The sequence below is a fragment of the Bemisia tabaci genome, chromosome 10 (assembly GCF_918797505.1).
Source record: "Bemisia tabaci chromosome 10, PGI_BMITA_v3".
Classification (NCBI taxonomy): Eukaryota; Metazoa; Arthropoda; class Insecta; order Hemiptera; family Aleyrodidae; genus Bemisia; species Bemisia tabaci.
The window spans coordinates 11,795,908-11,809,577 of NC_092802.1; the positions used below are offsets into that span (position 1 = coordinate 11,795,908).

The following is a 13,670-nucleotide window of genomic DNA, read 5'->3' on the forward strand; positions in this document are numbered from 1 at the left end:
TTAAACGCGTGCAAGATGACAGGCCAGTCCTCGAAGATCCAGTTATTTCACGTTCTGAGTCTCAACGCCGATTTTCCAGTTCAATCCTTCATCCAAACTCTCCACGAGAATAGTATTGATACAATCCTCATCACTCATCAACGCTGGTTGAAAAAGACGGTCGTTGGACATCAACCGAAAAACATTTTCATTCATCTCAACAGTTTGGACGAGGTTCTTGGTTTCATTTTAGACTCGGTTTCACAATCAGCTTCTGAATTCGATGAAGACTCTGGGTGGTATGTTGAAAATGCTACGATGCTGAAAAAACCAGGCCGCTATTGTGTTGAAGAAGATGAAAAATTTGCCGAAATTGAAAAAATAGACGTGAGAAAGACTTGTGATTTCGAGTTGCACATCAGTGACGCAGAGTTGAACGGAGTTACTGACCTCACGGATTCTATTTTCAAGGAAACTGCTGGCCTCATGATGAGTAATATTTGGACCTCTATCAACTACATTATTTTCATGCTGCCTAAATTTGGCAGGAGAGGCAAGAGCGTAACATTTGATCGTGAAGATATTGATGAGAACCGTTTACTGTTTCTCTTCCGATTTTTTTGGCGCTTTTTTCGCGGCTTGCACACGGTTATTTGCGCAGAATATGTGTGCTTCAAATACGATCCTTTCGCACGATCGATGCTTCTTATAGATACGAGAAGCGGGAATAGTTTCCCCCCCATTTCCCTACAAGGGGAGAAATTCGTTGTCGGGATGGTTCAAAAGCGAGACTTGCTACGTCACAGCAACAACGCGCCGGTTAGATCATTAAATCTCATGTCAGAGGTTGTTGGTTATGTGGCACAGGAATTGAAAACTCCAATAGAAGTTAATGCGTATTGCTTGATCGGGGAAGATTGCGATGGAGACACAGATGAAAAATATTACGAGATCGCGCTCAGGTCGAATTTGGATATGCTAATTTTTCAGGACAGCATTTCGCCGTACGAAACTGACTTTACAAAGTTCGACTTTTCTGCAGGCTTTCAAACCTGTTCCCAATGTTTCGCTGCCCCTCGAAGTGCTCTAATCCCACCGTACCTTCTGCCCTTCAAGACTTTTTCACCCCAAGTGTGGGCAGCCACGCTGACGACAGTTTTGGGATTTTACATCATGTTCTGTTTGTTTAATTTTTCTCAACGCACGCTTTTCAAACGACTCTACGGGGAGGTATCCCTCAGAGAATTTCAAAACTCATCTGTGACCTTCATTCTGTTCTCGTTTTTTTTCGTTGGATGTCCATGCAGACCTCTCCTTGGACGCGTATTTACTGGAAAGTTACTGTTTACAATCACGTCATTTTTTGTCCTTGTCATCGTTACAGCCTTCCAAAGCCAGTTTACAACCCTACTTGCAGCGCTTGTGCGATACCCAGAAATAGACACGTTAGAAGCCCTAATGGTCTCAGATTTGTCCATTCAAACAGGTCACTCAAACACTTCAGCCGGCCTCTTTCGAGAAAACAATGCGGCACGGAATAAACTGACCGAGAGTTACGTGTTCTATCAGAAGCTTTGGCTGGATGTTTTGCTAAAAGCGAGTAAGAGCTATAACGATACTTCTGAGCTGTGGCATCTTGGTAAAAACTATGGAGATGTTGATCCTTTCTTGAAAAAAGCGTCCGAAATTCACTCTAATATGCTGTCAATTATGGAATCGGACGCATTTGAAGTGTCTGTTCTTACTTTAAACCAGGATTTTCAAGGAAACTTCAAGGCCACGGGGTTTTATACTCAAGAGATAATTGACTATCATTTGGTCAAGGAGTGTATCCTGACCCACGCGATGACATTCCGTTGCCCGAAAAACTCATTTCTCTCGGGTCTCATCTTCGATAAACTCCTTAGTTTCACAGAAAGTGGCCTTGGGGATGATGCAACGAGGGCCGCTGCATTTTTTAACGCGAGACGATCTTGGATTCTCAATAATGAGGAAACTAGACCACGGTGTTTCACGATGCAAAACTTGCAGTCAGCGTTCTTGGGCCTTCTTTTAGGCTGGATTGTAAGCTGCATCGTATTTGCGATCGAACTTGCGGTCGATGTTTACCAAACGTACACCAATAAATTTATGAGGTTTGCTGTGAGAATCATCCGCCCCCCTAGTCTATGGGCGTAATCAATCTTTAAAAACCCTTGAACAATGAACAGGACGAGTCCGAAGTTGCTCTTTGAGAAAATCCGTCTATGAACTTTCAAATTTTAACTTTGTGAAACAAAATGTCATGAGCATACTCTATTAAACATCAGATGACGGTCTGAACGAAATGTCACTGCTTTGGATCAAGGAACCTGTCTCTAGAACAACGAGTCAAAATAATTTAATATTAAAGGGTTTTTTGTTTCGTTTTGTTTGATTAAACGTTTGTTTGTTCGTTCGTTCGTTCGCTCGTTTGATTATTTGTTCGTTTGTTTGTTTGTTTGTTTGTTTGTTTGTTTGTTTGTTTGGTTGTTTATTTGTTTGTTTGTTTGTTTGTTTGTCTATTGGTTTGTAAAATTCTACATGTTCTAAAATAAATATCTGTTTAATCGCAGGTAGCATGTAATTAAACCATAAATCTTATTCACTAAAACATGTCATGGGAAATAGTAAATATGCACTTATAATAAAATGTTGCATAATTAAAATTGAATAAAGATAATATTAAAATGAAGAGTTCATATCGGAGAGCTTCGTAGATTTGTTGTGAAAATGTGAAAGTTATTCGTGCTGCACCCTCAATGTACCTGTTACTTCATCGAATCAAATCATGAAACGTGTGTCGAATTTGATTTTCTGTATTTTATAATTATTTTCATGGGAGGAGAACCAACAAGGAGCTCTACAGTTTTTTTTTTTTTTTTTTTTTTTTTTTTTTTTTTTTTTTTGTCACACTAGGTGATTTTTGAATTTCCAAGGAAAAATCATCATCGATGTTTCATGTTACAAGTAACAATTGTTTCGACACCCAAGGAGATTTAAAGAAAGAAACAATTAAAGTCATTGCTTGATGAGCAATTTTAAAAGAGAAATCTCTTCACTGTAAACGTTCATGGTCATGTAGCATCAAAAAAGCGAATTTTTACAAACCGCGAATGAACTGGATTTAGGAGTGTCCGAGTAATATAGAATACGTTCTTCTCATTCAGACACCCGAAAAAAAATTGCGCTATTTTCAGGGATATCAATTTTGAGAATTTTATGTATCTTTTTCGCCGATAGAATTTGAAATATATATTAGGAATGGTATTATAAGTTAATATTTCATAAACGTCTAAAGCTATCTTCCGTCATTTTGAAATTGATTGCTCCGTTGTTTAATCGCCGTAACACACTTCTATTCTATAACTCTGATGGTGTGTTGAATGCTTAAAGCGCTCGTTACCAATTAAGCTTTTGGTATCAAAGATCGTAACTGCGGTATTTTAAGACCATCGTTCAGGTAATTGAAAAAACAAACAAAAAAAAAACTCGACAGCCTCCATGTAATAGTTGATGTGAACAGCAACAACTGTCGTTAAACTACCCTAGAAACCGAAGTACAAATGTTATTTTTCCCTCTCCAAAGTCTACCCCCCACAAACAATGAAAAAGGACACCGCTAATCCTAATAAATCTTTTCTTCAAGGAAAAATTTACAAACTTTCAATCGTATAACTTCTGCCTATCCTATTGGTTGCTTTCGCCAGTTTTTCATTTTTTGGTAGCAACACAAGTTGCAACTGTTTACTCCTTTTCGGGTGGTTCGAGCAAATCTACTTTCTTTAATCCAAAGGTTTCGGACACAAAAAGTTGGCTGCTAAGTTTCCCGTTTGATCATCAGGAGTGTCAAATCCAGTCTTATTCTCCGTATCTGGTGGCAACTGAGTTTCCAGTGAGATTGCCTCTTCTGGTTCCGACTGGTCTCTGTACTTGTATCGGACGGACAGGAAAATGAGTAGAACGGTATTCAAAACCATCAATCCGGCATAAAACAAAAATTGATAAACCTGCGAAACGGAAACATAGTCGCTGAAAAGCAATTAGTAGCACCTTCACTTAAAATGGTATCTCATTATTTGGTGAAGTATCGTATATATGGGTGTCTTTATACCGACACATTGATCATTACAAAATTGTACAGGACTACCCACATAATGGCACAATTATAATGGAAATAATATGTGAAACGAAATAATTCAAAAATCATGCTTAATCATGAACGCAGTACTCTGCCGTGCTAAAGAAGAACGCCGTATGAGCCTTCAGACACTGCCGCATTTCCTTCAGTAAAACCTTACTTTACTAACGAAATGTAATTTTTTTTCATCAATTTTCCCAGACAATTTCTTTTAATTTCGTCTAAAATAACTGAAAATTTTCTAGGAAAAATACGCATAATTGTTCTCAAGAGTACATGCTTTATCCGGGGCAATTTGGCAACTCTCGAACGTTCATACGGCGTTCTTCCTTAGCACGACAGTGTATTAAAGTACCATTTTTAATTTTTCATAATCTTCAGAAGTACATACCTGTCTATTGAATAATTTTGCTGATGAAATAAATACTACAATAACATTTCCGAGGGAGATAGCCAAGAGTGAAATGGAAGACATGATTGATCTCATCCTAACTGGTGCCTATAAAAAAGAAAAACAACTGAGAGCAGTCCAAAGACCATATTATTAAATTACTACCTCAGTTGGTAGGAAAAACCGTGTCCTCCATTTATTCATATTTTGTTCTATGAGATAGATACATAATGAATCACAGAGATCTCTCTTTAAAGATTTTTTTACCTTCATGATCACAGAACTATATTCTTTCTAATACTATGTGATGAAGGCCAAGGCGAACGATGATGGAATGATAGACGAAGCTTACTGCATTCCAACGTTGCAGAGATTCATCTGGCAATTTGCTAATTTGCTAAAAAAAATAGTTACAACCTTTTTTTCATGCTAATTTTTAAATTCTATTTGTTACTCGGTGGAAATCTCCTAGAATTTGCGATATGCAAGAGACGTCTGTTCATGTGATGCAATTTAGTTCCTCTAACTCTTACCCTTCCAAATTGCTACGGTTCAAGATACGTGACAATCTGTATCAAGTTTGCTTAAATGATACGCTATTTAAGAACTGTTGAGGCAGGAATTTTTGAACCATACTTTTTTTAGTATCCTGATAAACCAGATCTGATTTTTTTTCAACATGGAAAAACGTAATTTCTGATGTTACATTTAAAGCCTTTCTTTTATTTTGTTTTATAAAATGATTAACTGTATCAGGTGCTTTACCTCCTTGAAAGTGAAGGATATATATGTGACACTAAAAAATATCTCAGAAATTGCCATCACGACGATTTGAGGGACTATCCATAATATGTGCAATTGCGCCGGTGGAGTGATTGTATGAAGATTGCCAACCTGTGACATTTTAACATAAATTAGAAACAAAAATGCACCAGAGCTTAGTAACAATAATGCAAAAATTCAACAGGAAAGTCGCGATAATTATGAGTGGCAAACAAGACAAAAAATATTTGAATTGCATTTGGCAAGAAGGAACCAGGAGCATTGCCATGTTGCTATGATTGTGCAACTCCACCCTTTGCAATATAACTACTGTAATCATGCAAATATATGGAATTTCCGTGGTAATTTTCGTCTCAAATTTGCAGTTTTAAGCATGTATAGTAGAAAATGTTTAGAGATGATCATTGATCAGGTTCTTCTTCCAAAACGAAAGAAGTTGCACAATTTCAGCAACATTGCAATGCTCATGGTTCCTTTCTGCAAAATGCAATCCATTTTACTGAACTGTGCACAGGAAAATGCGTCTTAGTGAGTAGCAAATCCGTTTTATTGCAAGTAATTCCATGGATACCCAGCTTAACGAGAGTAAAAAACGCATAGAGCTCTTATGATTTGTGTATTCTTTGCTGGAAGAGAGCTGCATGTGCCAAGAGGAAATTTACATTGAGGTCAGTAGTAATACTAAATTGATCATTTTCTCGGAATAAAAATGGATATGTCGCAAACGAGAGGTCCACATAGACAATTCTTTTTATTTCAGTAAAATCGCCTAAAAATCACGATAAGCATGTCAAAAAGTCTAAAATCTGCTCTTCAAGACACAAGGTTGTTGGTATCGAGAATTTTCAAATTTCCCGCGTCCTCGGGCCGTTTTCTTTTTGTAGTGGCTCAAAGAAAGAGGTAGGAAAATCTAACGTGAATCGTCGCACAGTGGATCGAGCCAATAGGAGAGGTAGGACAATATTTAGAAACTTTAAACGCTTATAACTCCGTCTACACAATACTTTGAGGTGCTAAGAGTGGTTCCATCGGTTTTCTCGTTAAATTTTCCTCCCGAATCATCCTTTAAAATTTAAAATGTGACGAAATAAACATTAAAATTTTCAAGTTTAGTTGAAAATTTCATGTCCGACCCCTCTAATTGATTCAGTCCACTGTGCGTCGCTCCTCTTGCGTTAGGGCGTATCTCAATTTCCAGGCGAGCCCCAGGAAACATGGGTTTATATGTAAAACAGGGATCACGTGAAAATTGAGAAACGCCCTTAGGTCAGAGGGGCGAGGAAATATGCGAGGTTCATGGAGAAAATGAGATTTTCTTCAGCATATGATATACAAATTATTATATAGAAATTAAACGAGTAAACAATGCTTAAGAGCAGCTTATCATTGAACATGAGATTTAAACAAAATATTTATCTGGTAAAAAGTATGAAGAATGACTAATTCGTTTAAGTTGGCGGTTTGAGTACAAATAACTGTAAGTTAGAGAGATTGCTAAGTTATGAACTAAATGCATCGAGGTACGCAGTTTCTTGAAAAGTTTCTAAAAGATTAAAAGCTTATATTATCGTAGTAAAACAAAACTCTGGGGCAAAATGAGTTAGTATGTTTTTCGAATTAATGCTCCCGGGTAGAATCGTTGCTAATACAGCGAAACTTCGAGTAAACCTTATCAACCAATTGGTTAACAAAATCCATTCATCACTGGAAAAAAAAACGCATTGGATGTAGAGTCCAGACTCTTGAAAACGTCGACAAGAAAAAGGACTCTTGATTCAATCAGATTTTAGCTTAAATCAAAAGGAAATCCGCTCAAATTAAGAGGCTTGGTTCTTGATTTACGCTTAAATCTGATTGAATCAAGAGTATTTTTTCTTGTCGATGTTTTTAAGAGTCTGAACTCTAGATCCAATTTGTTTTTTTTCCCAGTGATTGGACCAGTCAAAGCTAATGTAGTGAGGCTAATCAAAGCTTATAATCATCGCATGTTTTACAAAATAGATAACTATTCGCGCTCCTCAGCAGTATTTTGCCTATGCGGCAAATTTGCAGGCGAACCTCAAATGAACGATACCTGTTGCTGGGCTTACTACGTAGTATATCAGTTCAAATAAAGCTTGTAGAGTGATGTCAATGAGAATTTTCTATTGAACGTTATTTCATCTTTTTGTTCGTATCTACACTCCTGGGTAGATTAATTGCGTATAAGTTTAAATTGGACGTATTTCTGCCAAACGGAACTGTGTGCATCAAGACCTGAGCCATGAGAGCCCTAAGAATATATGCATAACAGGGCTCACGTCATAATGCACTTGTTCCGTTTGGCATAAATAATCCAATTGAGAAGCAAACCTGTCGAAGATACCTATCAACGTAAATGATGCATTGTTTATTGGTTCTGTCAAAGTATGCAACATATGTACCTGCATGTTTTTAGGATAGCTTCCTATTCGAGTTCCATAGTTGATTTGTTGTATACTTATCCAGAAATACTGAATGCAAACTTTAATTGGACGATATCTATCAAAATATGTAAGACACGTATTTCAGCATAGTTTCTTCTGCTGTTTAGTAAGTGTGTTTTCCTGAGCGAGCGTTTTGAGCATTATATCATTTCTTAGAGCCTTCGTACCTAGATGACGGCGTAAGTCCGCATCACATTTTTCCTTTGCGGTGTCTGAAAATCTCCGCTTCTATGTCATTTTTTTAAAGGAGAACAAATTGACATCACTCTTTGAAGTTTACGCAGAATTTTCTTCGCTCAGAGAAGAAAAATCACGGCAGTTTTATAGAATTGCCGTTGAGTAGTTACCTGTTTGAAAAATAAAGTATGATAGGAAGTCTGCGACGTCGAAAACTGAGTTATGTGATTGTCGACTCACACTGTCGATATGTGCTTCAAGCAAGTGAATTTCACAAATTATTGAACGTATGAATAATGATTTATTTGTATACCCTAATTTTGTTAAGAATAATCATTACATTTGTTTTGTACTCTAAAACCGCAAAATACTTCTAAATGTTGACTTGACACCGTGCCTAAGGACGAAAACTAACTTTTCAACAAGAAACTATCAACGCGCAACAAAACAAGGTCAAAAGAAAGGGACAAACCTTTAGGAAATAATGACTCAGTTTCAGCATGTCATAAATATTTCAGTATGTTAATAAGTGTGACACTTTGCCAACCACAGTTTCTTAGTATTAAAACGACCCTACCCTAAATTATACAGAAGGGTTGTTTTAATATTGAATCTCCATTCTGCAATCTTCACAGCTGGCATGCCTCTAATGTTTGTGACAGTTTTTTCTAATAAATCAGAAAGAATGAAGGTAAACTTTTCGTACATTCTGTGCTTGAATTTCCTTGTGCGTCAAGGTCATGACATTCTCACGATCATTAACATTGAACCATTTTCATGTAACTCACATTCAAACTATCATTATTTTTTTATCCTCTAAGTGTCCTAAAGAAAGAAAGCTTTAAAAAACCTGAAATTTTTACGGAAATAACCACTAGCGCTCAAGGTCAGTTGTTTCGTCGTCGCATTCTGAAATCAACAACTTTGAAAAGTTGAAATCAGATGGGACTCTGAAAGCTTAAACCTCGTTTACGTTTATAATGGAAGTGTCTTAGTTTTTCTCAAAGCTTAATTACTTCCCAACTCCTTACACATCAATTACCCGGTCTATTGCACCTCAGTTGTAAGTTACATTGCGTGTATATCTTTTCCTGTAATCTCTTCATTAATTTTCCGATGAGATATATAGATTTTGAAGTTTTTGAAGTAGGAAACTGTTGAAATATTTGAATAAGTTTTTTTTAATGGATTCAATCGGTATCGATTAATCTAACCATAGCAGAAGTTGCCTAATTTTCCAAAATGTTTCATTATACAAACAGAAACGTTATAAAGGTTATAAACGTTATAAACGCTAAGAAAGTTATAAAGGAATAACTTTGAGTATTTTCCCGTTCAAAAAAAAAAGACCATAAGTCTGCGGCATTGCAGATCGAGTCACGCGCTTTTGAGGTCTCACTCCTGATCAGTGGCGATTTTGCAAGTATGCAACACTGTTTTTCTTCATTTAAATCCATTAAAAATATAGATTTTAGACGAGACAAGCTGCCGCACTGAGAATCGATTGTTTTGCATACTTATAAATGGAGGAATACAAGTGTTGACAACTTTCAAGAATCACCACTGAACTTACACTTAAACTGAACGCCATTCTGCCGTGCTAAGGAAGAACGCCGTATGAACATTCGAGAGTTGCCAAATTTTTCCGGATAAAACATGCATTTTTTTTAGGAGTGTTATGCTTATTTTTCCTTGAAATTTTCAGATATTTTAGATTGAATTGCGGGGAATATTGTTTGAAAGATTTAAGGAAAAACGTTAACAATATTCCCAGGAGATTCGTTATTTATTGGAGAAGATATGGCAACGTCTGAAGGCTCATACGGCGTTCTTCCTTAGCAAGGCAGCATTGATATAGGTAAACGAGAACTTGCTCAGAGATCCCTCCCAAAGTAAAACTAGAGAATAAACAAATTGATATCTCGAGTACCGCCTTTCAGAAACGCTACTCTTATTTTGCTCTTGCCGAGAATTTTAAAAAATGTTTTTCAAATAATGTTTTGATAACATTCTCCTATAGACGATAGGAAATTGTATTTCCTGTCAATATGATCATAAGTCGTTTCTCATAGGCATCTATCCCACGCTGAAAAAAGTGCTTGACAGTGGCGCGGCGTGGTGTGCTTTGCGATATATCGATTGTTACGCCGTTTAAACCTGTGGAAAAGGATCGATAAACAGGGTGTCCGCAGCGAACACCTTGATAATCGATTCTTTACCATAGGTTTAAATGTCATAACAATCGATACATCGCAATTCACGTCACGCCACTGGTGCTTGACTCAAGCATTATGCGTCTTGAATTTTCCACCGAGAGCTTTTTTTAATCTTGGTTCAAGCCAAATTTTTGTAGAAACAAAAAAAGGGTTTGCGTTAAGCAAAAAATGTAACTTAAATTAAGCAGGATCATTCTTGATTCAGGAACGAAGAATTCTTGACGGCAGATTTAAGATTTTCTCTTTTTTTATTTTTTTCCAGCACGAAAAAAATGGCTCGGAATGTTGTTGGATGAAATGGACACTTCCAACAGTGGCAATACCCCAATAAATCAGGTTACTAACCTAAATGTTGCGATGCTGCCACTATTAGTTAGAAATGTCTATATTATCCGATAAATTGGGCTAGCACGACAATTTCAAGGGGAAACAATTAACAATTTTTTATTGCCGTACAGTGTATCCTACACAGAATTTTCAATTTCATTCAATTTTCCTATTTCATAATCAATTTCTACAATAATTAGCAAACAGAGGTACCAATTATTTATGTATATCATATATTTAATCATTCACCCGTGAATTTATTTATTTTTTTCAGATAAATCGGTCAAAATTACGCAGTGACTTTTATTTATTAATATTTAGGTTAAATTCTAATATTTCATCACTTGGCTGGCAGTAATATACAGGGTCCCTCATCAGATATGAGCAACTGTCATTTCTTGTTGCAATATTTTCTGTGGAGTTCACTAATGACTAAGCAGTATGTTGAGACTCTCCAATTTTCTTCAAAAAACTTTGCCACTAACTTAAATTCACTATTTTTGAAAGTTTGCGAAAACACTGTTAAAGAGTCAAAACAGCCGTTAATATATCTGATCAACTACGTTTCAGAACCACCGGTCTCTCTCCTCATCGAAAATATGCATTTTTCATCAATTCAGACCATTTTAGACGATTCTAGTAATCTGGAACGTTTCAACGAAAACTCCCACCCAAAGAATATGGTATTTTTCGTGGAAAATGTACCAGACATAATTAGTATCATCTTGGATTCGGTTAAAGGACACCCATTTGACGTACTTACTCCCCCTAGAGATCATTTTCTGTACTGTTCAAACGCTACAGGAGATAATGATGGTCCAAGCGCACAGCAGGTTTTAGAAAGAGGAGTCCACGGACATTGTGTTAAAATTGGGGGTGAGAATCCTGAATCGAAAAATTTCAATTCAATCAGTTTGCCACCTTTGATTATACATGATTTTGAACTAGAGCACGGCTCAATGCTATCACAGGAATTGTACCTGGCTACAAGGGAGCTATATTCTCACAACATTTGGAGCTCCAAAAATTATCTTATATTTTTCGTGTGTGATTCGACGAACTCGAGGAAATTCTGTATCGAAGGAAGCTCTCGAAATGACTGTGATCAATTTGATGATACAAGCGTTGCATTTAAGTTCTTTTGGCGTTTCTTCAAAGGTTTAAAATCTGTGATCTGCTTCACCGAAGTCTGTTTCGCTCACAACCCATTCACGGGGAAATCGTCCATTTCACAGGTTTGCGTGATGAACAGTATTTCGACTTTTCGTGGCCTGATTTAAACGGAGGATATTTTCAAATTCTCGTACCGACTTTAAATTCCGAATTCGGTGGCAGTGCGTTCGATTTCTGGCAGACTTTTTGGATTGAAGTCTTGACACAAATTGCCGGAACAGTTGAGAAAGAAAGGAATTGTTCTTTTGAAACGGCTAGAAATTCATATATTTTCGAAATTGGGGATTTTAAGCAAGCGCAACAATTTGGGATTGATATCGTAGTCGAAGTAGAAGGTCTTATCGTCGGTGAAACCTTATTTTCTCAATACGAGTTCACGACAAGTATGGAATCCTATCACATGTGTTTGGCTGTGCCTCGTGCAGGGCTTGTGCCCCAACCACTAGCAATTTTTTACAGTTTTTCAACCATCATTTGGACACTCATCCTGATAACGATATTGACATTTGTGTGCGTTCTGTATTTGTTTCTAAAATTACAAGTGAATGTATTTCAAAGTTACTACGACGAGACTACCATACAATCTTTCAGACAGAATCAGCTATATTTACAGTCTACGCTTATTTCCTCTGCGGCTGTCCACCACGATTACTTCTCGGTAAACTGTTGACTGGGAAAATACTTTTTACAATATTTTCTTTCGCTGCGATCATCCTTGTCACAGCATTTCAAGATAGCATGTACCGAATGTTGAGTAACTACGTGAAGTATCCAGATGTCGATACATTAGAGGAATTCTCAAGAACTGAATGGGCCATCCAAATGCCACGTTCCACTTTAAACCGATATTCCAAGTTCTTTGAAAATGTTCCCTTTTTTCAGGGTCAAGCGAAAGGCCTGGTCGATACTTACCTTGTTCTGAGGTCTTTGTTAAATGAAGCAGTTGAAAGTAGTGGGTTATATTTGCTTCCAATTTACTATAAAAACCTGAACGAATCATTAATAGATCCCTATATTTTCAACAGATCCCTTGAAATTGAGAATTTCATCTCGACAGCATTTGAAAGTGACGCATTTCTTTTAACCATACCCCATGTAGTTTTGTCCGCGAAAAACATCGAGCTACAGAGTTTTCTGATAGCTACATCGTGGTTTGAAATGCATCTAGTTGAAGAGTGCTTGAACTCTTATTTGCTTGCCTTTCGTTTTCCAAAAAACAATTTCTTTTATGAAGACTTCAACCGTAAAGTCGTTCAAATTTTGGAGACAGGGCACTTAAAAAATATGATGGATGAACGTTTCAAATCGAAGTTTACGCTCGACTTGAGACCGGCGCCTGCCATTAGCGAAGAACAACCATTGAGACCATTCACCCTAAACGACCTTGCTTTCGCATTCATTGCACTTACCATTGGGCTCACTATTAGTTTTTTCGTGTTTATCGCAGAGCTTTCCATTGACTTAAACGGAGGAAAAAATACTTTAGTTCAAAAATATTCGAAATATATCGATGCAACAAAAACTGTCTTTTTACATGGATTAAGAAGGTTTTTGACGAGGTGCCTGATTTTAACCAAATTTTAGAGGAAGAGGGACAAATGGAAGAGGGCCAAATTTTCTCAGTTTAATAAAAGGTGAGCCATAAACTGGGTAAGGCTGAGAGCTAAAAGGCAGGAATGAACTCTGCTTCAAAATATGTTTTTAGTTACCATAAAAAAGTTCTGTTACAAGCTGGAAAAGGTAGAGACGTTTTTGCTATTCAGTCTCACAGTCTATTCCGACAGGATGGATGAAAAGAAAAATGGGTGATTCCGTGGTATCATGATATTGAGTAAATCATTTGGTATAAATCTACCGGTGAGATCAAAGGCTACTTACGATTTTGGAATGAACTTTTTGAAGCACCAAAGTGTAAACTCCACCGCTCTCGATGAGAAGATCCGATAAAATTTTCTTGCTTTCGAACATAATTTGATACCTGAAATGAATAAGATACACAT

At 36.9% G+C, this 13,670-nt stretch overlaps 1 protein-coding gene across 1 annotated transcript; it reads right to left on the minus strand.

The window, feature by feature from the left end:
• Window positions 1–3,488: 3,488 nt before the first annotated feature.
• Window positions 3,489–13,670, minus strand: LOC109044646 (peptide transporter family 1). Its single transcript, XM_072305093.1, has 4 exons — window positions 13,549–13,670; window positions 5,295–5,423; window positions 4,530–4,637; window positions 3,489–4,007 (listed from the first exon to the last, which is right to left on the minus strand). The coding sequence occupies exons 1-4, from the start codon at window positions 13,636–13,638 to the stop codon at window positions 3,783–3,785; spliced, it is 552 nt and encodes a 183-aa protein (XP_072161194.1). The 5' UTR covers window positions 13,639–13,670; the 3' UTR covers window positions 3,489–3,782.